Raw genomic sequence first — 23,410 nt, forward strand, 5'->3', positions numbered from 1 at the left:
TGTCTATCTGGACATTTTTTTCTGTCAAGATAAAGGGGAAGCTCTGTGAGTGCTCTGATGTGTAAAAACAGTTATATGTTACTGAGGAGAAAATAAATTAAAAATAACACACCTTTTGAGAATGTCCTGAAAAAAAATCACCAACAGCTCTATGAGCCCTATAAAACATGGAGTTACAGGCTTAAAAGCATGTCTACGTGATAGCCCAGTGTGTTTACAGTGAGAGACAAAGTTTTACTTTGATAGGGTAGATGAAGATAAACTACTCTGGGAGAAGCTTTGCAGGGCAGAGAAACGGCAGGAGGGAAAATGTGGATTTCCGGAGGTCCGGCTCTGGTTGGCCGATCTCATTCTCTCCTCCACTTTTTCAAATAGTCAAATGACGCTCAAAAGAACCCAAAGGAGACGGGAAGAAATCGGACGCAGTGAAGACCTGAATAGTCTGAAGGGCAAAACTTGAATACAATGAATAAAGACTTTAACTAAAATAGTGTTTATTTCATAGTAAAAATACCTCATCCTATGCATACAATAATTGAGAAAAAGTGAATGCATAAAAAACAAAGGCTGATGTGCAGAAAAGAATATTGTGGATTTGAATCATTGTGTCCTTTAATGTCCTTTCTAAATGCATGCACTTTCAAGTTTGAAAAAGAGCTTGTGGATGTCTTTCTCCATATTTAGCTCTATTTTGCCATTTGCGATGCAGAAGTGTACAGACTGAGCTTGGCAACAAAACAAAGTGTAGAAGCAGAGAGTAGCCTTTCCTCTCAGACAGACCATCAAAACCGTAACACTGACCTATGCATTGATTTAACCAAACCGATGTGTACAGTGTCAGCAATGGATGTGTTAACACAACGTCGTATGATGGTTGACATCTACCTCTCAGAACCAGAACTCTGACACAAAGACATGTACGTTGATGATGTTCTGGCCGGAGTCGCCTTGAGTTGTCAGGTTGCGCATGGACAATTTCAGTACTGCAGCAAGTGGACCAATCACAGACTTCACCTGGCGAACAACACCTGGAGGAAACAGTAGAAGAAGAACTGCATCAGTGACAGTAAAGACCACAAATATGTAGACAACGGACCGCTATTTATTGATTTGTCATTTCTTCAGAAACACACTGGTTTAACAACAGCAGAGACTTGGATTTGTAATGTTTTTATTTTTCTATTAGGTTCATAGGGTCCCCCTAAAACATACAGGATACTTATTGAGGATGGGGTCCCATAGGGGTGTTAACAAGCCAAACAAAGGCCGGCCCATGACCATCTGGATTGCTTTCCTCTTCTCCCACCTTCCACCCTCTCCATGGACGAGAGACGTCCTCTATCGTGGTGAAACAGATGGGAGCATCAAGCTACTGCAACAGAGCATTACTGAAGGCCCATATAAGTCATCGGGCGCGCTTTCTAAGTGAAGATGCGATTACACAGGGAAAAAACTCTGTTTATGTAGGCTGTCTGCAGGCCTTTTCCCCGCCGAGGGATTTCAGCTCTGGGCTATTTGAACAACAGCCATCGCCAGAGTGCAGTCTGGCAGCACAATCGCCACACACTGTCCTCCTATTGCGCCTTCGACCACCCTTCATCCTCTGTCTTTGTCCCATTTCCTCTCTCATTCATTCAGGAGGGAGTCAGTAACGCTTTCAGAATGATGACTCATTGGTTTTAACTCAACATGCAGCAGTAAAACCCATTTGGTTGTTGTTCGCCACGGGACAGATAATGATCCATTTTGAGCCATCCGCTGCATCCTTTGGGACCCTGGCATTGCATGATGGCAGTTCCCCCCCACACCCACCCACTCATTCTCCTCCTTCTCTTCCTCCCCTCTCTTCTCTTCCTAAGGGGGGCTGGTGTTTGTGGCACCATCACTGTGGCCCACCAGGGTAAATGAGTCCCATGTGTTTAATGGAGGGGAGCAGTCGCAGTCACGCGATACAGCCATGGAGGCATTCTTCCAGGAATCCATCTTTAACTCTGGAAGAGGCAAGCTATGGAAGGTCTCTCTCTCTCTCTTTGCTCTCTCGTCCCCCTCCAACCCAGATCTGCAGGCAGATTCCAATGAGATTCCAGCGATATTCACGTTGAGGAGTGCGGAATGGGGCCCACGTCCACGTCAGGGTTGCCCCCTTGTTTTGTGTTTTGGGACTGTTGCGTATTGACACTATGAGGGGAGCGGGACGGAGATTCAATTGTTTCCAAAGCCTCACTGCCACCAGATAGAGCAAACCTTTGCTTTGACCTAACAGCAGCCACAACATTTAGAGAATAACTGGCATTTTTCAACCCTTCGACCGAAGCAAAAGTGAACTGGGAAATTCCTGATTTGTCTTAATTCGGTTCAGAAGCTTCAGTGATGGGTTGAGGGAGCACACAACGCTGATGGGCCACCGCAAAGACATATGGGATTCACTCCACATTAGCGTGTGTAGCCGAAATCTAACGAGGGCTTAACACTTTATATTCAACGTCAACTGCAGCTTTCCTCTGAAAATCATAAAAAGTCCTATAAAGACAACAATCTTACCGCATGCATAAATAACAGAAACATATCGTGTCTGAACTGAAAACAAATTAGTGCAATATGTGTAGTGTGTTTGTTTGTGGTCTAATTAGCAAATGCATAGGCCTCATTTTTGAAATTCTGGTAGAAAGTCTAATAGCTCCTCCAAATCCGCAAACTCCCCGTGAAACGAAAAACAAAACAAAGGAATGTATGGTAACATCAGTTATCACGGCCCCTGTGAGGATTTGTGGAAACACTTGAATCATCGGAAGACTTTTGCGCAGCCTTGAGTGCGAGAAAAAGAGCTTGAAACTGAAGCCAGTGCGTGTGACCATGATGGCTCTTTGTTTCCGTAAGCTTCCCATCAAGAGCACAGTGGTATCATCAATGAGGGAAAGCATCAGCTAACAGCTGGGCCTCAACATACTCACAGTGAACCCCAAGTGAAACCACAACTGCATTCTCATCTTCAACGTTTCACCCGGCCTATCAGGCAAAAAGCCTTTCATTGGCTCCCATACCACCTGAGATTCTTATAAATAAACAAGGAGAGGTTTTTAAAGCCTTACAGCTGACAATCTGCCCTGCGACTGGACTGCAAGGTCATGTGATCTGCGGCCTGAAGTTCCCGAGCAGCAGATCCACTTGTAGTGCCAGCGAGGTTTGTGGTATCTGTCCATCTTACTGAGGTATCTGCCACAAGGGTGCAAAGGTGATTTGAACTGCGACCATCAAACCAACAGCTAAACAATCTCTCCTCTCTCCAAAAACATTCTGCCATACCATAAAGTAGCCCCCAAAGTAAAACGATAGCCTTGAAATAAATACATAATAGTAGGAGAGAAAGTGCCACAAAACAAAGTCAAGCAAATGCCCGGAGGCATTTGTCATCCTTCACGGCCGTGAGCGCTGCAACATTGAAGGGTTACATGTAAACAGTACCATTTTGGGGTTTTCTGGTTTCTACAACTCAGCGAGGAAGTGTATGAAAAAGTCCAAAATGAACGGGTTTAACACACAGAGACAAATGAAAAATATGCATTGGCCTCACCACAATATCGTATAATGACACACTGGTTGTGGCGCTACGCATGCTCACTGCAGTGAAGCCATTGGAGGGAATCCAGGTGGTGCACACAGTTCCAGTATGCAAAGAGGGAAGTGGAAGACATCCTTCAGCACCATTATGGCTGAAACTGTGATGCGTTTTTTATCAAACCATATTGCTAAAGGTATAGCACAGCGCTGCGGGCATTGACACAAACATACTGGTTTCTTGTTTAATGGTTCGTTTTTTAAAAGCCAAAAACTTAAAACTCCAAAAACTCCATAAAAGCGAGGAGACATGCCAAAAAAAGCTAACTAGCTCCCTTGTTACCCCATTAGCAGAGCGACCAATTTCATTTTGATAACCCCTCAGCATGAGAGAAATATAATCCATTCGAATCGCCTGCATAACAAGCTTTACAGACTGAGTGCAGGGGCCTCATGGGGGCCTGATCTTCTTACAGCCTGGTCACTGGTCACTGGTGTAAGGGACAGCCAGCCAGGTCAGGCTGTCCAAACACAACTGTGACCACTCCAAAGAGGGGGTGGGAGCCCTGCCCACCCCAGCTCCGAAAGGCCAGCACATGTGGTTTGATATTTTAAGGTCAATTAACAGCAAGTCGTACTTACAGTTCTCTGAAATGGCCCATGGTTCGTTGTTGGACTGTGTCACAAACCGGTTAGTGACATCATTGAGAGGTAGCCACGGGGAATCGGTTGGTTCTTTTCTTGGACTTTCTGTTTTAAGCAGTTGTGAGCAGCTGAGATGACTTAACATGCACTATTTTCTTTACCACAACCTTTGCACTGTACAACTAGTGACCTTTCCACGCTAAGACCCATAACTAAAGAGCAGAAAATAGACCTGACAGTGTGGACTAAATGGATGAGATGCGAAGACCTGCTTTGTTTGCATTTTATATTATGATCTCCATCTACATTATAAATGGAGGAAAGTATATTATGATCTTGATAAACTGTCGAGGTACTTTGTTATGGATGAGAAGAGTATGCATTTTGTGACCTGAGCTATTACCCAAACAAAGTTACATTATCCTAAAATCCCAGTGCCAGACCGCGAAGAGTAATGCAGGGAATATATTTTATAGATCATCACCCCGAGAGAGATAAGTGTATGTAGTACATTTTTGAGACAGTTTTATTGCAAGCATTATTTGCTCGAGTGCGTACATACCGGTATATTTTTGAGCATGACTTATGTGCATTGCTATCTTTCGATCGGCACACTGCTGGTGGAGGACCACCCTAAAACTGCGCTGTGCGTTTGACTGTGGAGTTGTCGAATGGAGAAAGACCCTGTTTTGATTAGCTGTACTAATGTCTTGCGGGACAGACAAGGATTCCTTATGGGCTTGGCGCGTCCTAGCGGGCCCTGCTGCTGCCACGCCATGACTCATCCAAATGAAAGCCTCTCCGACGGAGCAAGTCGTCTGCTTATCTCCACTGCTGTCCTCGACTCCTCGCCAGCACGGTCGGAAGCCAGAGCCGCGAGCTCCACTGGCTCTGAAGTAGTCATGTCTCACACAGCAGGCTCACATTCCACCCGCCTCTGAGGACGGCCGCGCAGACGACCACGGCTACCTGCACGGAGACAAACTGTCCGCATCCCCGTCCATTCATCTCCCTGGCGGCCTCTCTGGCTGCCATTCCTGGGCCAATGGTGATGCGAAATGCATTTATTCTCTGCTCAGGGTATAAACCGCAAAGGCACATTTCCACCTGTATTGCAAAAATGAAAGGAATTTAGCCGCCACTTCTTAAGACTCCTCCAGAGGGTGGCTATGATTTGTGAAGAGGAGGTGCTATATTATCTGTCGCTGTGCAGACATAAATATCACATAAATCAGTCAAGATTAAAAAAAAGTAACTCCCTCAATAACATAACATTTATCCCCACGGAGAAATAACCAAACAAGGGGACCACCGGCATTTTTTAAGAGGTGAGAGATTGAGCGCAGAGATAAAAGAGCCAGTGTTTTTAAAGAGGACTGTACACCTGCTGACTGCCAAAGTCAATCACCTCTTTCTCAATTCTCTATTCAAACAACCTGTCTCAAATAACACTGATGCATTCCTCCACTGTTTGTGTTTCCAAATATGTGTATGATGGCTCATAAATGACGTCTCTGTTGTGAGGATGAAGTGTATCACCCTGCATACCTGCAGGGATTTTGTGTGGTTGGCCGCTGCGGTGCTACTGTGGTTGTCATGGGAATCTGTTTGTGTTTGATTTGTTCTGATCATGTTTTCCAAGCACCAAGGGCCTGCTATGTTTGCACAGATGCGTGAGGCTGTCAGGGGCGTCTTCCAGATGTGACAGTGCAATGAAAGCTTGTGATGGATGACCAGGAGCTAGGAAAGAGCAGTGCAATTCGTCCAATATTTGGTGGGCTCACAGCCTCCGTCTATGTGCGTGTGTGTTCACATATGCATGTGCAACACTATATGCCTGTGTGTGCAGTCGTCTAGTTTTGAAAGAGTGGGTGAGGGAGCATAACGAAAAAGAGCGTCAGTCAATCAAACCGCTCATGAATCACTTATTTAAGTAAGTAACGGATTCTGAGGGTTCCTAATGGCCTCTTTTGTCCTTTTCAAAACACAAGAGGTGGCCAAAAACACTTGCGCACTGGTTCATTAGTGGAGCCTCAATGTCTGCTACTCTTCAAATCCCACCGTGCTTTCACTACTGCAGGAGACACTGGCGATACTGGAAGCTAAGCTTCTTTAAGTGACACGTCAGCGCGCCTCGTACAATGGTTGCTCAACAGTAGCGACCGTGGGCCAAAGCACCAGCAGCAAAGCCCACAAAATGAAACCAAGAGGCCCCTCATCGCGCCGTGGACTCCACGGCACGGGGCCTCAATTTGGAAATGTGACGGGCAACTGGTGCTAAGATGCAAGAGCTGCATGCACCGAGCGTCCAATGGGTTTGCGAGAGAACCGGCTCCTCACAAACGGGCCTTTCATGTGGTCGTCGGTTGCTCTAATGCTCGGCGAGACACCGAGGCCTAAGCGTGGGGAAATGGAACAATACATTTAACCACATGAGACAAAGCGCCCGGGATTACTGCGCATATTCCCCCTCTCTTTCCTCTCTCGTTGAATCACAGTCCCTCACTTTGTCTCCCTCGCAAACACACATACATACTTGCCCTTGAAAATGAGGGCCACCATAAACAGGGAATTTATCACTAAATCCTTTATGCACACACGCACATATACAGCAGAGGATATATTACAAAATAAGGCTTATCCATCCTGCAGAACCACAACATTGCGCATTCCAGCAAAAGCATACTATTATAAGATATTACAATTTAATTATAGCCGCTCTGGCAGTGAATTATGTCAATTATCGCTGGTTACAAACGTTTCCCCCTTCATGTGTGAACTGGGATACACTTGATGAGCACCTACGTCTTGTACAAGAAAGAAACACATGCATGCGCCCCCAATCCCTAAACAAATGAGTTGTGTTCTCCATCCTCTCCCTCACGTTCTGTCAAGACATGTCACGAAGAAGACGCTGTACTTACACCCCCCCCCCCGTTGTACTCAGTTCAGCTCTCCTACATCCATGAAGCAACCTCGGGTCCCCCCCAGACTGAAGCATTGACATGGCTTCTCCCCAAACATGTTGTTGCTTTTTGCATGCTGGTAGTGGTGAAACAGGTAGTTGTAACGAACTGCTGGTCTACTGCAATCACACGTGAATGCGACTACACAAGTTAGGATTCATGCGACTCCATTATGATCCGCCTGGGATAAGCACATAACTGAATTAAATGGTGCTTTGTTTAACCACAAGTCTGTGGAAATGCATGCCAAGTATCTGGTGAGAGAGCCACTGACACCACCACCCCCCCACGAGGATGATGACAGCAACGTGAACATTGCCGTGACCGTACCGGATGGTGTCAGATGTACTTGATTTGTGTGCTCTTTGTCTTCTCAACGTGCACACGCGGGACTTTGATTTGGGAGAAGAAAAAAAATCACATACATTTAATCCATTTCAAAATGGATCTCGGGTTGGAAAGAACAGCCCCTCTGTCCAAATGTCAGGGAATCAGGACTCGTTACTTTTCCGAAACCAAAACCCTTTACTTAAGTAAAATAACAAAACGGCTGTGGGCAAAATAGGGTCCAGGAATATCAGACCACAAAGAAGACTCGCCAACATGAACTAAAGGACAAACAAGGAGACGAGGGACACACCTGGTTTAAATACACTGGCAAGGTGCAGTTGATTGGACACAGGAGGAAACACCCAAGGACACGGCAGACAATCCCGCTCACGGGGGAAAATACGGGAATACCGTGACACGAAAAGAAAATGCAGTTTCCAGTCGGTAAAGGCTGCATGTTAACGCCGCTCAAAGCTCACAACGGACACAACGAGGTAGAATTCCTGCACTCACCCACAAACAGGCCGTTCTCCACGCGCTTGATGACGTCAAAGGCGTCGTCCACATTGCCCTCCAGGATGTCAAACTTGACGTCATAACTGCCTAAGTGATAGGATCCGTAGGCCGGCACCGTGGTCCTCAGGAAGACAATCTCTGTTGGGAGACAGAAAGGCGTTTGTAGCTTAAACCATGGTAGTCACTTTGGATTTGCACCGCCAAGACAATTCAAACTCTTCATTTTCTTTTCTTTCTGTGAAAGTGAAAGACAAATAAAATTGGAGATGGAAATGTCTGTTTATTTTACACAGAGAGGACACACTGCACATATATGGGTTCTGATAGCAGCAGGGAAATGCATGCAAACCTTTATGGTTTGTGTGAAATACATTTTAGATGAAAAAAACAACACTTTGTGAAATACATTCATTTGCTTCCTTGTCAATCATTTTATGAGATGATCAATATACTCTTATGAGTCATCCTGACTCTAAAGCCCTCAGGCAGGCGTCGCTTAGCTTAGCATAAAGGTTGGAAACAGTGGGAAATAGCTGGCCTGTCCATAAGGGGGAAAAGGCAAAGATAATAAACACAATTCCAACTTTGGGTTTTGTATTAACTACTAAACCCACTCTAGTGCTGCTGGCACTGGAGCTTTATTACCTTTGGACAGAGCCCGACTACTGTATCTGTTTCCCCTGTCTGAGCTTTACGATGTGATAAACTAACCGTCTACTGGCGAAATCTTCATAATTGTCCTACAAATATGAGAGTGGTATCCTACCATCCAAGTGTTGGCAAAAGGAGAAAAAAAGGCATTCCCCAAAATGTCAAAACTATTGTACTTAAATATTATCCAACATTTCTCCTGCAGGTTTGCCCACATGAATAATGTCCCAAATGCCGTTATGAGTGTGCGCATCAAACCTCATGTCAAACCACATACGCATATCCGAACCTACCCTCTGGCCTCGTGAACTCTCTGAAGGTGGGCAAGGAGATGAAGGTGTGGGACACGGAGTGCATGGGGTCCAGAACACAGGCGATGTCATTGGGCTGACAGGACTTCATACAGCGAATGGTGTCGGAGCGCTGAAGCCTCGCCACTCTGAGGAAGGGAACAGACGTTGAAAAAAAAGAGAGAACACAAACACACCCACGCCCTCCGACCTTTATGTAATGTCTACATAAAGACCAGAGCTCTTTGATTTCCCAAAGCGCACAATAACAGGGCATCCTTGGGGGCGTCCCACTGCGTAATCAAGAACTCAGCATGACAACTACGATGGCCGCTACACAAACAATATCTCGACACAACAGCTGGGGTACTGGATATAGCAGTCAACATCAAAAACAACCGTATTCTATGTGGTTTGGAAGAATAATAAACTGACAACGGCCGTGGCTCATGCCGTGGCCCAGTGGGGACCAGCGCTGCCGTCAATGCTTCTCTGAAGCACTATTTCAAGATGTGTGGGAAATGAATTACTACACCCGGGGAATGATCCACAACCTGCTCGGGAAAATATTTGGATTTGCCGAGCATCCGCGGCTACACATCAGATAATCTCTTGAGGAGGATTTATTGGGCGAGGGAGTTTTCTAAAAGACTCCTAAATTGTGAGCAACATGACCAGACAACTCCCCAGCCTCTCCCCAGGGCAGCTCTCATCCTATTATTTAGGGCTTTGTTTATTCCACAGGCTAATCAGTGACAGGTCGGAGGGAATGGAGGGCCTCTGCTGGCTCCTAAGGCTAACGCCACCCAAAGTATTTCCATTCACTACCTGTCTGCCATGTAAGACTTTGAGAAAGGCTCCTAAGGCGCTAACAATGTCATGAATCTAAGAGTTTGTCTTTCAAACAATCAGAAAGTTGTGATCGCGAGAGAGCTGTTGAAGCAACAAAAAAAACTGACTTTGACATCCAAGGTGTTAAATTTAAGCTTGGTTTTCACAAAGGAGACGAGTCAGTACACGGTTATGTTGGGTTATGAAAACAGCCAAGTTGCCATGTATAAGACCAGGGCGGCTATAGAGCCGCATTGTGAGTCATGGGCCGTGGATCCCTGGCGCTCCTCGGGGGACCTATAGGCGGCAGCCCAAAGCCCGGGCCCAGCTTGGGTTGCACGGCTCCTTCCGTGGAGAGTGAGGAGAGAAGCCCCTGACAAAAAGTCAAGCCACCACTGGGTAGGGGCTTGTAATTTGCAATTAGCGGGTGGGTCCAAGTTGGCCTTGGCCTATGCCAAACCCACAAAATGTTCTCTTAGTTTATAATACCACGGCCTGAGCTGCAGAAAGACCCGAGCGGGGCTCTAGAGGACAAGGTGGAAGCTCTGTTGGGATAGAGAGAACATTTATGACTAGATAAGGATCAGGGGGCAACTACCCTCTTTAAAGCAACGGTGGAGCTCATTTCAGCTTCAGTGTTTCTGAAGCTGAATATTTCTGCACGCCAATTGGCCTACATTGTTGTGCATGTTTACTTGTGGATGTATGCCTTTGTACATTCGAACATGCTCGTGTGTGTGTGTGCGTGCGCGTGCCTCATGCGTCACGTGTCCCAGTCCAGGAGAAAACCCCAATACTTTCAAACCAGAAAGAAAAACAGACTGTTTGGATGAAAGTCCTCTGGTCAAGCTTAGGGCCTTTTATTTTTTTTGGTAATTATTATTTATAGTCGGCACATTGATAACGACCCAACACAAACACTGCCGGGCATCATTCATTCTGTGCGCGGTGATGTTGCTGCGCCACAAATTGTTCAGACCACCGGCCAGAGCCCAGAGCCCCATAACTCAATGTCAAAGGGGAGGAAAAAACCTTCTGCGCACCACGATGTTCTTATTTTAAGGATATCCCCAATAGGGACCAAGTGCATCCTTACTGGCCTAACAGCTCAGGAGGAACCTGGGACATCTGAATTTACAGTTATTATGAGGCGCAGCCCCCGGGGCAGCAGCCTCACAGCATGTCAAACTATTTATACTCGCTCCTGCTGGTGCACATTTCCCTCTCCGTTGCCACTGCATCCCATCGCGTGTCACTTACTCAGCCTTCACTTGGATTATCTGTCTGCTTTGGGGTTTACACCCGCGGTATGCAGTGGAAATCTGTGCATTTCACATTAAGCCTACAATGGGAGCTAAAGAGATGTGCATGAAAATAAGTGTCACAGAAAGACATATTTGCGGTGCAAGGTAACTGATGTTTGGGAAATGGAAGTAACAATGCATTCAAAGGAAAGGTCTGGCTCTTTGGAGGTGAAGAATTACTTTATGGACTTAATAAATAGTAACGTTGGACAAAAAGGCTCAGATAACTGAAGGGTTTGATTTATCGATGGGATATTTGACTTGTATTGTTTCTTGGCTGATTTATAACACAAGAGTTTTGCGTCTTGGCTTCCAAAGGTTACTGATGCAGGAAAGCTTTGAAATCAAAAATCAAGACAAAAATAACTAATAAACAGTTGTTTCATTAGTCTTAAAATATCTTGTCTATAGACACATCTAGTTGGCTATGTTAAATAGTAAATAATAGTAACTATGAAACTATGTGAGGAAGTCGCAAAGCCTCCATCTGTGATTTGGCCTCACATTCCAGCTGCTCCCTTTGCTGTATTTGATTAAAACCGCACAATGCACCATTATCAAGAACTGTATTTGACTTGAACATGTGTTATTCCTATTTCAATTTTAATAGAAAACTGTTCATCCAAGACATAAACCATGAAATACTCCAAAATGTCAGACTTTATCATGCAACCATCCTCAAATTACACTTAGTTAAAGGCAGACTTGGGTCGTTACCATTTTATGATTTATCCTGACCTAGAACGCCACCTAGCGGCTAACACATGACCTCTAAGAAGGAAAAATTCAGAATAATGTTTACAGTGTTTAAAGGGGTAATAACTCAGACTATATCTGAAGCCCCGGCTGCCTTTTAGAGTCTCATTGCATAGAAAAATGTGATAATGCACAGATACTGTAGGAAGGGCCACATGATGCCGTGGGGGGCCAGTTCATTTTAACTGGACGACCCCAACGCTGCGTCATCAGGCCATGAGTCAATGCAGTATACCAGTATTTGTAGACATGCCGTAACCCTATTCATTTGAAGAAAGATCTTTAGCAGTGATGAATTTAACTCTTCTAACGATCATTATTTGTAAACCATAATATATATTTGTATATTTCTCAGGATACATGCATGCGGCATGCCACATAAAGTTGCACTGCATCAACATCTTGCATGAATCTTGTTTAGGGGATTGACCTTTTTTCGGTTTTCTCAACAATGCAACGTTTTAAATAAAATGGCACATCCTTTTTAAGAGTGCAGTTACTTCCTGTGTTTATTGTCTATTCTAGTAAGGGCTTATACGGCAGTCTGGGCTCCTCCTGGGTAACAAACACCAGCACTTTAGCCAGGTATGTGCTGAGCGTGCCGTAGCGACGCAGCCTCAGCTCCAGAGACAACTCAAAGTCCTGCGGCTTGTTGATGAGCTTCGCCACCGACATCACGCCGCCGGTGGGCACCTGCTCCGTCAGGAAGAACCCGCCCTCGTTGCCGCTGGTGATAACAATCTGGATGTCATCGCCGGCCACGGTGTGAGTGGGGCCCATGCGGAAGATGTTGGTGAAGACGGGAATGTTGGTGGGGAAGGTGAGGTGGTAGTAGGTTATTCTCAGGGGCATGGCCAGGCACTCGACAGAATCATTGCAAAGCAAGCGTTCACATCGACTGCAAAGAGAAGGATGGGGGGGGGGGCAGGTTGGGACAAGACAGAACAAACAAGGCACAGAGAGAAGGAGAGAGAGAGACCAGTTGTAAGTTAAATTTGACGTGCATGGCATGCAAGTGGAAGGAACATTCTCTCTGCAGCACAATACGGTCACGGTGCCCTCGGTGGGATCATGCAAGAGGTTCTTTGCCTGTGTCTGCAGAGGTTTTACACAGCCTCTATTCTAATTGAGCTAATGTCAATCTAAAACACGAGAACATGCTACAGACGCATCTCATCAGAGGTCATTCCGGCATTGAGAGGACTGGACATGCAGAGCCTTGAATAAAATATGAATAGGGGCCGCTTTAAAGAGCTTGGCATTGTTTGATGTCGGGTGGGTGGCCAATCCAACTGTTAGGAAGGTAGAACTCCGCGAGTGTTTGTCCGTGGTTTCGTGTTTATTCTTTCTCTTGACCGTTCTCTGTTAACAACAACAGCAACAACGTGTACAGAATCCGGATACTTACGTCTCTCCAACGTGCCGATAGTTGTTTGGACAATCGAAGGACAAGCATCTGAATCCCCCCTGCACGTTAAAGCAGCTCTGATTCACCGTGCATGTGTGTGTTCCTGCAACACATTCATCAACATCTGGGAACAAAAAGGTAGAAAAATGTGATTTCAAAACATAAACCAGGAAAATGGGAACCCGCCTGCATGTGTAGCATAGTTTACCCTGGCAGCTGCGCCCATTGGGTGCCACGGTGTAGCCGCTGACCGGACAGGAGCAGTGGAAGCTGCCCGGGGTGTTGAGACAGCGATAAGAGCAAATATGACCCCCAGTCGGCAAGGCACACTCATCTATATCTAAAAGTGTCACAGAGAGAGATGAACAGATCACATTTAAGTAAGATAAGTATATATTTTGTATTTTCCCACCTAAACTGATTTTTCCTGTAAACCCATTGTTGGATCTAGCTTGAAAATACCATTGCAAACAAACTTACATTCTCCCACACATTTAAGAAAATTCAGATTTTTTTCCAAAATATTCATGTATTTCTCTAAGTATTTGTTAACTCGGTTCTCTTTTACCTTCACAGGTCATGCCATCCATATCACTGAGCTGGTAGCCACGGCGACAGTAGCACTGGTAGGAGCCGTACACGTTGGCGCACTCCTGACTGCACGGGTTGCTCTCGCACTCATTCAAATCTACGCAGAGAAGAGATAGTTACCGAGCATCGTGAACACCTCCTCAAAAGCACGAATCAGAACACAGTTACTTCCATAGTTGTTAATCTGATACCCAAAAAATTCAATTCTCCCGATTTATTTATTGAATTTTCTCTCACCGTCACAGTTCCTGTTGTCAGCGGCTAACTTGAAGCCGGTGGTGCAGCTACACTTGTAGGATCCCAGAATGTTGTCGCACTTATGAGCACACAGGCGGCCGGGGTAGTGCCTGCATTCATTGATATCTAAAAGCCAAAGCACAAATACGCAACAGTAAGAAGCTTAAATTATGGCAAAATCCTACGTTGGGGCGTGGAGCGTAACGGACCAGCTCCTTACCCTCACAGAGACGAGTGATGCTGTTGAAGACGTAGCCGGCTTCACACTCGCAGCGGTACGAGCCTATCAGGTTGATGCAACCGTGACCTGCACAGACCTTTTCGGGGCCTTTACACTCGTCGATATCTGTGGAGGAAAACAACAAGAAACCTCATGACATGCACCTCGGACGGGTCGCTGCGATGCTTCGTTACCTCCTTTTTTCAGCCGTACCGACGCATCGCGTGCCTTCCTCATTCAAGTGGTATCCTCGACCACAGTTGACGGAGTTCCTCTGGCAGCTGTAGGAGCCGACGGTGTTGATGCAGATCTGCCCGCGGTGGCAGGGGCCCGTCTGGCTTATGCATTCATTGATGTCTGTTAACACGGACACACATGACGTTTATCTTACTGAATAACTGAATATACAGTTCTTTATACTTCATGCGCCTAAAGTACGCATGGAATACGTTCTCTGGCAGCTGTTGTGGAACGTTGTGGCGCATACCGATGCAGTTGCCGAGGGCGTCCTGGATGAAGCCGGACCCACACTTCACCTTGGGGGGGCAACGGAAGGACCCCTGGGTGTTTTGGCACTCTAACCCCGGGCCGCAGTTATGGATGTCAGTCTCACACTCATCGATGTCTGGATGAAGAAAGCACATTGCAGAATTACAACTGAACAAAAATAAGTGACAACACGGTCAAAGAAGAACACGACTCAGACCCACAGGGACAGAGGCGAGGTGAGTGACCTGACCTTTGCAGTTGTTGTCGTCAGTGAGTTCATAACCGGTACCACAGCTGACCTCTCTCTGGCAGCGGAAAGAACCCTGTGTGTTGATACAACGCTCTCCTCCGCGGCAGTTGCTAGCTCCCAACAAACACTCGTTGATATCTGAGAGCAGAGGTTTGTCTTAAGGTGCCGATTCTTCCAATAGCGACACATGTTAGTACAGTTTTTGGATGAAAAAGAAAATTCAGTGAGCTCTGATTCCTTTGAAACGCAAATTGGAAGATTTACTTACCCTCACAGCTCTTTGCATCTGGCTTGAGTTTGTAGCCTTTGAAGCAGGTACAAGTGCCATTTCCCACACATTCATGAGCACATTTCCCTATAAAAGAAACACAAACATGTTAGTAAGCAATCACGGCATTTACACGATCAGTTAGGTGTAGAAAGACTTATTTGGTGACATATTGAATCCTACCTTTGCACTGGTCACTTAATTGTGAATCTCCATTACTGGTGTTTTCATCGTTTGCTACTGCAGGAGAGAAAAAAAAGAAAGAATTGTATACATCTATATATATATATATCTTATATACATCTTAACGTATATCTTAAGAAATAAGAAATATGTTGTAACATTATTTTCATTATCAAATAAACTACTGAAAATGTATTATCAGAAAATGGCCAGTAAGATTTCCTAAAGGCAGAGGTGACATCCTCAAATGTATTTGGAGTTTGTCAATCGATGTAAAACACCAAAGCTCTCACAAATGAAACTTTCCTGCTGGAAAATCGATGTTATTTTTGTTGGAGCGCTCATGAGTTTCTTTTTGGTGTTTGCCTCCAGCAGGGGGCAGTGTGGGCTTGTGTTTGACAACCCCAGCGACGCCTTCAGTTTTCTTCATTTTTATGCTCATCCTTGTATATTTTGTGTCTGAGTGCACGTTTTCCCACGAGGCTTCTGTTTTATAACCTAAAATAAGTGACCTGCTTTGCTGCAAACAATAATATTTGGACTATTTCATTTTGATCACCCACATTCAGTTTTTGGAGCGTCTGTGGTCGGTTCTTCTGGGGCTCCATCTGAGCAGCAGGCGCGGGATACCAGGCTACACTGGTAGCCCACAGACAGGTCGTGGTCACAGGGTAGATTCTTGGCCTGGGTCGCCATCCCCAAAAGACAACAGTCGCAGCACATCTGCAGAACACAGGGAGGAACACAACAGTGTGCTGTTGTGTTCCTCAACAGCACACTTTTGTGCTGCACAATGCTGCACAATGCTGCACAATGCTGCACAATGCCCACTTTAGGAGAGGAAAACACTATTTCATACAGCAACGGATAATCACGCTGCTCGGCTCTCTTTTCACCAGGGGAAGTGAATAAATCCAATATAGAGGCGAGACAAAGGACAGAAAGGAGGCTGATTGAGAAGAGATGCCAAGCGACTGGCTTTAGACAGACAGATGAAAAGCTGTGAAGACGGACAGAAAGACAGTGATGAAATGACATAATCCCCCCGTCCTCAAGCAGGCTCAATCAATCATCACGGCAGCCCGCTAATGTCTGTCGGGGAGGGGGAGGAAAGGTGCAGTGTGTGGGGGAAGGGTGTGTTTGTGTTTCACTTTGGGCAATACGAGTGGGCTAGATGTGGTCTGGAGGAGGCGATCGCCCAAATAGGAGCTAATAGAACTTGCATCATAAAACACTTTGACCCGGGGACACATGTACTTTTTGTCTTTCTTGACGATAGATATATGAGCAGCTTGATACCACAGGATCAAGCTGGAGACGGATAGCTTAGCTTTGTGTACAGAATGGGAACAAGGGGAAGAGCTAACCTGGCTCTGTCCAAAGGTATCAGCTTTCTAGCATCTATAACGCTCACTAACATGTTACACTGGCAAAATATGTGCTGCAGTGATTTTGATCCCAGGACAGTGCACATTAACCCACCTTTCAGTTTCCATTCTAATGTACCAGAGTTAGCCAGATAGTTGACTTTGATGTCCCCTTGGCAGGACATTACAATGTAGTGGCATATAGCACAACACAATGCAATGCAATCCAATAAAATACATAAATACATCACAAAAGTGCCAGGTTGGTGAAAACATTGAGGGCATATAACAGCAGTGCCAGAGATGAGGTGCTGTGATGACTTGTGATGGCAGCTTTGTCTTAAAGTCATTTTAATTAGTGCTCTCTCTTTCCTTTCCAGTGTTTCTGACTAAGAAGACTGTTGCTACGTCTGTATCGTACAACACAACCCTCTGGTATTTGCCCTTGATACTCTTTCACAATATCAACTTTTGGGAGGCGCAAGCGTATGTAGAACTTTAAAGTTGAGGCAAGCATCTGCAAAATGAAAAGTATAAAAATGTAATAGATGGGGGACTGAAAACCTTTTGAGGCAAATGTACTGCAAATTTTGTGAAAGTATTGACAATCAACTATTATTTTATCCTGTAGGTAAAACTATCTTCTACTACTACCAATATCTTTTTGTCTTATTGAGATTACCCGTAAACATTTTAAGAAAGACACAAGTCTGCACAGACGATGACAAAATGATGAGCTGTCCCACTGACAATTGTCTCATCCTTTTAACTTGCAGAAACTTGCATGTTTGCATGCAGTGTGTTGATCAGCGTTCAGCATCGAGGACATATTGGGGCACTGAGGGCCGGGTTGACGAAATCCAAGCATAAAAAGGCTGAAAGGTGTTTGGACGTGAGCCTGCAGAAGATTCTACAGTCGGAGTTGAATTTATAATCTCTCTGACGGCAACAAGCTCCATTCCTCCCTGGAGTGACATGCCTCATCCTGCTCATAGCGCACACACACAAATGCACATCAATCACTTCAGCATAGGGGTGTGCAGGACACTTATTTATTGTAGGGGGATTTATTTGAGGGAGCACCGTAATGTGTGTGCACATGCAATGACAAACGCACCTTTGTTGTCTTGGTCTCGCAGGTGTTGGTGAACAACGCATCGCAGGCTCCTTGGTCTTTGGCCACGTTGATACCAGTGTTGCACATGTTATCCTGGAGCACTGTTACACAGCACTGCTCCTGCACGATCCTGTCAGCGAGACAAACACAGGTGGTGCATGTGTAATCTCCTCGGTGCAATGTAACTCTTCCTTAAAGTGTAGCTCATTAAATTGAGCCCGAGGCCAGCCTGATGGGGATTTCAGAGTTGACAAACCAAAAATATGTGGATGAGGGGTTTGAGGAAGTCCTATGTGGATTCCGAGAAGGGCACCGGACGTTTATGGAGTTTTGCAATGCTGACATGGCTGGCCGAAAACTGGGCTGAACCGTGGGGTTAAGTCAACATTTCAGTCCCAAAATGAACATTTGTCCTCCTCTGCATGTTTGTAGTCAGGGTTGTGGTCTTTAAAAGAATGAATATTGTTATAATACCCGTCAAACAAACCAGCCCCTTTGCGTATGCATGCTGTGTCCCGTAAGAACGGAGAAAAGTTGACCACTAATTGGGTGACTACGCGTTGCTAGTGCGACCAGAAACATGTTGAAAATGTATGAGAAAGCCTTTAGGATTATTAGATATATACCTCTACTGAGATCAATACCATGTTTTACATTACTCTGATGGGGGCTTGTGTGTGGAAAACAGTTACAAGCTCTAACATGAGACCACTATTATCTAAATATCAGGGACACATGTTTGTGTTGTCAGACATTGCTGTATGTGCACTCTGATCAGTTGGGGGGCTTTCTAGACTTGATTTTACGAGACTGAAGGCATAAACCCCCCTACCCCCTCACCTCTCTTTGCTCATTTCCAACCCGACTGTTGATCAACTCTTACCAGAAACCTCTTTCCAAATAAACTGTCCAAGATCTCAAATTGACATAAAGACGCACACCTCTTCTGCAGAAGCTTTTAAGGGAACAGTCACGTCCTGTTTTCCTTTCCTCTTCTCTTCTTCCCACTCCATTTCTTTCCTACTTTTCCTTTGGTTTCTGAAGCAATTGTTCACATTTCCAGTTCTTGTCTCTCTCCCTCCTCCCTTTGTGGTGCATTTCACCTCGGAGGTATTTCCTGGGGTTTGAAACAGCACCTTTTCGGACTCCCATTCACCCTTTCCCACCCTGTTCCCCCCTAAAACCTCTTCCCCTTTGCTCTCTTCCCCGTATACTATAATTTAGACACATTTGGGGTCTCTCGGGGTGGCCTACAGTAAATGTGTTTGCCATCAGCAGCAGATTTCCATGGCTCATGGTACTAGAGGGTGTGTGGCAGCACACCCTCTAGGGTTACAAGCAGACCCGTTATTATCCCATCACTATTAGTGTTTTCTGCTCTCACGTGAAGTGAATAATGTGCCCGTAGATTTACGAGGAGTAAGGTAAAGCGATCTCTTATTGAGGGCCCACAGACATCCCATGCATGATACCGGCCAGACTCCTCTGTGCCAATCCTGAAGGAGCTTCTGTGGCGCAGACAGTAAATGTGAGAATATGACAGAGGCTGCAGCAGTTAGTGGCATGTAAACTCTTTCACTCATACATATGGGTTTTTGGACAGCAAAGCAGCAGAAAGCACCCGCTCACCTGCACGTGATTGACTCCGAGATGAGAGGGAGGGACGCACAGTCTTGGTTGTCATTGCCCCGCTTTCGGCCATCTTTACAGCAGTCCTCTGTGGAGATCTGCCCGGCACCTGTGAAGGTTCAGCCAAAGGTGTGTTTGTGTGAAGGCACGGTTAGTTCGTTCACACCTTGCACTGTCAGAGGGGCGTTTTCATATCTTGCTTTGTCTGGTTTGTCGCAGTGGGGGGAACCCCTGCCGACATTATCACAGCAGGAGATCGGACTCCAGATGGAACGCTGCTGCCTCGGCAACTTATCACACGTGCTTGCAAATTTACAAGCTGGTGAACTCAAATGCTATAAAGATTGTTTCGTACCCTTTAGGAAGCTGCGTAGGAAATGACCAGGATTCTTGTTCAATAAGTTCGATTATCGATAGCCGATAAAGAGTTAGTGTCAGTAGTAGACTGGATGTGTTACAGGTGAAGTATCACAGAGACTGAAATGAGCATTCTAACCAGTTATCCCAGACGCATATTATACCTGATGTCACAACGAGAGGAGATTTGAAGTCACTGCAGCGTTGAGCCCTGAGGGCAGGTCAGTTGCACTGAATGCAGTGGGTTCTCAGGTCAGTGTGTGGTGCAACACAATAAACTGTGGCGCTCTTGTCAGATATTACGATATAAGTTAGTTGCTCTAACTTGAGCAGTATGATGACCACAAAGTTAACCATTGGGTTGGCGCACATATCAAGTGTTTATTTCGGAGTCACAACAATTTGTAATGGTAAGTTTTTGTTTGCTATTCTCTAGTTTTAAGAGGCTGATTCACTGCGAGGAGAAGAGATCCTGGATCACAAAGACTTTTAGCTAGAATTCTGGCCAGACGTTATACTTTTTTGCTTTAAGCATTTCATTGCCAAACATGTAATGATTAGCTACGGTTATAATGATCAAAGTTGTAGATCTAACCCAAACCGAAAAGGATATTGCCATTGACCAATGTGGCAAGTTGCATAGCATTCGCTAAAAGATGGAAAACCTCAATTCAAAATCCAAATTGAAATAGACTTTGGGCCTTTTTCGCCACAAGGAAGTTTTTTGTTTTTGTTTTGTTGGAGCAAAACCATCTTTGTGGTGATCTGGCTGTTTATTCATGTGGATTAAAGAGAGTGGAATGCCTCAACCCTGTAAACAAGCAAACGTCCCAATCACATCATGTGCATTCATTGGCCTGTGGTTTGTGTGATTTGCCAAACGTGTAATAGCTTTGGCAGACCACCGCTTAGACTTTTTTTTCCCTTTGGCCTAAACCAGCAAACGTCTGCCAAATGGTTATTACCAATAAGTCCCCTTAGATAAAAAAACAACAAAAGAGATAACAAACTCAGTCTGTGAAATGGATTTGTCCACCTTTCATGTTGAAATACAAAGTGTTGCTGGTTACTAGTTGAATGCTCTGAATAATTGGAAATAGTGATTACGAAATGCCCTGATTAAATCCATATGTTTGTGACACGACATCTGATGTTAACAGTCTGCAAAGAGTCGACTAATTCAGATAATCAGTTAAATTACGTTGGGCGGACAAGTGTGTAGAATAACAGTTTTATAGATTTCCTTCTTTATTCCAGAGTATTATAGTAGTAAGTAGTACTATTATAGTAGTAATAGTAGCAGTAAATCAAAGACAAAATACAAGGACAACAGTCCTCATCAAACCACCTTTCTGCATTGATCAACCGTAACAAAACATTGAAGGTATTGCAACATAACCCTCAATTTGGCAGAAAGGAGTGAATATGGACAGTGAATTTATCACTAGGCAACCAGCTGACTCACTAATGACTTGGAAGTCTGGCACATCCCAGAATCCTCTGGCCAGTAACCCTTGTAGCAGCTGGATGAAATGAGATGGCATTTTAAAAGCTTTTCTCATGGCTCTACCAAGTAGGCCCCCTCAAAGTCTCCCTGTCGGAATGCTAAGGACCTCTGTTTGTTGGAAAAGTAACACCATTATGTCCCAGTGCCGTTAATGCCTCATGCGAAGGTATGGGAGACCGAATACTCCTTTAATGGAAGTATGTATAGTTTAAATGACAGTCCCAGTTGGTGTCAGTGCTCTGTCCTGGAGGTTTTCTCCCCACATCTAACTCTAACCGACGAGGCACCGGACTCATTCCAAAAACACCCCGGTCTGCTACTCTCAAACCCAAATTGAGAGACCAGAAGTGCCTTAAAAACTGTGTGGTGCTGTTTTTATCGGCCCGAGACGCAGTCTCCCTCGGTTCCCCGTCTCTGTGATGCAATGTCTTTCTGGAGCTGATTTACATCTTGGATGTCGGCGCTGGTTCAGGGCCATTCTGGCAAAACGGCACATGAGGAGTGCGTCTAGACGCCTCACGTAAACAGGCCTTAATGATCCCACTGGGGCTCCGGCCGGCAGAGCAGTCTGCTGCAGACACACATCCCAACAGCAGAAAGCATGAGTCTCACAGGCTACAATCAAGGCTTTTATTCACAGGCTCACACTCTTGGCTATGTTTCATTTGTTTAGGGGTTTTGGTTGAGTCACTGATCGAGCTGATAGCTGAGTGGATTCACTCCAAAGTGACCCGGGACACAACCCCCTGCAGAGAAGGCCCCGCTGGCTGTGAAAGTTGCCCCGTGTGTGAGCAGGAAACCACAAGCTTTGTGGTCGGTATAAATCACACTCCTCTGTCCAGGCCACCCGGTCCTGGTGAGACGCTTGGGTAGCTTCACAACATACCAGGGCACTTGGCGTCTGACTTGCAAGGCAGAAGGTACAGAAACCAGGTCAGGGAGAACTTTTGCTTTCAATTTCTTAGCGTTAACCCTCCCCGCGTCATGCCACATCTTTATAAATGATCTATAGAGTTGATAATATGTAAAGAACGAGTGAGTTACAGACACTGTTTACTTCTAGACATGATATTTTCAACTAACAAACTGCAAAGATAAAGACGTTACCTCATAAAACCCGGGATATCATTCACTTCATTGTAGGTGTGAAGTGAAAACAATGATGATGATGATGATATTTTATTGTATTTATTCATTTGATGTGATTACATAACGGGAGGATTTGAACCAGTAACCCCCTGCAACCCTTTGAAGCTCGCATGCATTGTGAGCTGTGCTTTCATCACATGCCCCAACTAGTCATCACCCCCCCTCGTGTCACTCTTTGTCTTTTACCACTAGTTTCACACACGCATGGCAAAAGTTACCTTGCCATATAATACGGTGCGCTCCTTCTTCAGACCGCAGACTCTTCCTGAGAAAGGTAACTTACCTTGTCCCAGGAGAAGTCCGAACACCGAGCACAGCAGCAGCGCGCACGGACCCATCGGATGAGCAGAGACTCGGAGACACGGAGAGACAAGACCAAAGACGAACGTGTCCGATCGCTTCTTCTGCGCCAGTGGGAACAAACGGCGCAGCGAAGGAGACGCAGGGGGGCGCGGCTGCTTATGACACCGCGAGGGGCGGGCGGACAGCGGCCCGGGAACCGGGAACCGGGCTGAAGCCTGCTCATTTTAGCACCATTACAAATATGCTTCGACTGGAGAGACTTTGTATTGTAAATGACAACAGGAGGCCTGATCTTCTCAAATGCTTCACATGTAGAAGGGACATAACGTTTTATTGCCTTCTGGAGGAATTGCAAGTGACCTCAGGCTCCTGTGCTGTGAGGCATGCACACATGGAAAGTGTCTCCCCATCAACGGCAGAGTAGACTTTTGCTCTCGGAGACTAATGATTGTACTGATTACTCAACATCTGGAGCCGGTTTTGGGGTATTT

The 23,410-nt window shown here is 45.5% G+C and overlaps 1 protein-coding gene across 2 annotated transcripts; it reads right to left on the bottom strand.

Annotated features, from left to right (window-relative positions):
• Positions 1-477: 477 nt before the first annotated feature.
• On the bottom strand, positions 478-23,119 carry fbln1 (fibulin 1). 2 transcript variants are annotated; one of them, XR_013451055.1, is made up of 17 exons: positions 22,900-23,119; positions 19,604-19,712; positions 17,975-18,104; positions 16,054-16,213; positions 15,491-15,547; positions 15,308-15,394; positions 15,040-15,177; positions 14,788-14,925; positions 14,514-14,657; positions 14,301-14,426; positions 14,081-14,206; positions 13,821-13,940; positions 13,461-13,592; positions 13,253-13,376; positions 8,957-12,742; positions 8,010-8,150; positions 478-1,028 (listed from the first exon to the last, which is right to left on the bottom strand). XR_013451055.1 is itself a non-coding variant. In XM_040163583.2 (17 exons), the coding sequence occupies exons 1-17, from the start codon at positions 22,952-22,954 to the stop codon at positions 889-891; spliced, it is 2,073 nt and encodes a 690-aa protein (XP_040019517.2). In that variant the 5' UTR covers positions 22,955-23,106; the 3' UTR covers positions 478-888. The 2 variants fall into 2 exon arrangements, 1 of the variants encoding a protein (XP_040019517.2); XM_040163583.2 differs by having other exon boundaries at positions 8,957-9,102; positions 22,900-23,106.
• Between the last annotated feature and the right edge of the window lie 291 nt (positions 23,120-23,410).

Source organism: Gasterosteus aculeatus, chromosome X (assembly GCF_964276395.1).
Source record: "Gasterosteus aculeatus chromosome X, fGasAcu3.hap1.1, whole genome shotgun sequence".
NCBI classification, from domain to species: Eukaryota; Metazoa; Chordata; class Actinopteri; order Perciformes; family Gasterosteidae; genus Gasterosteus; species Gasterosteus aculeatus.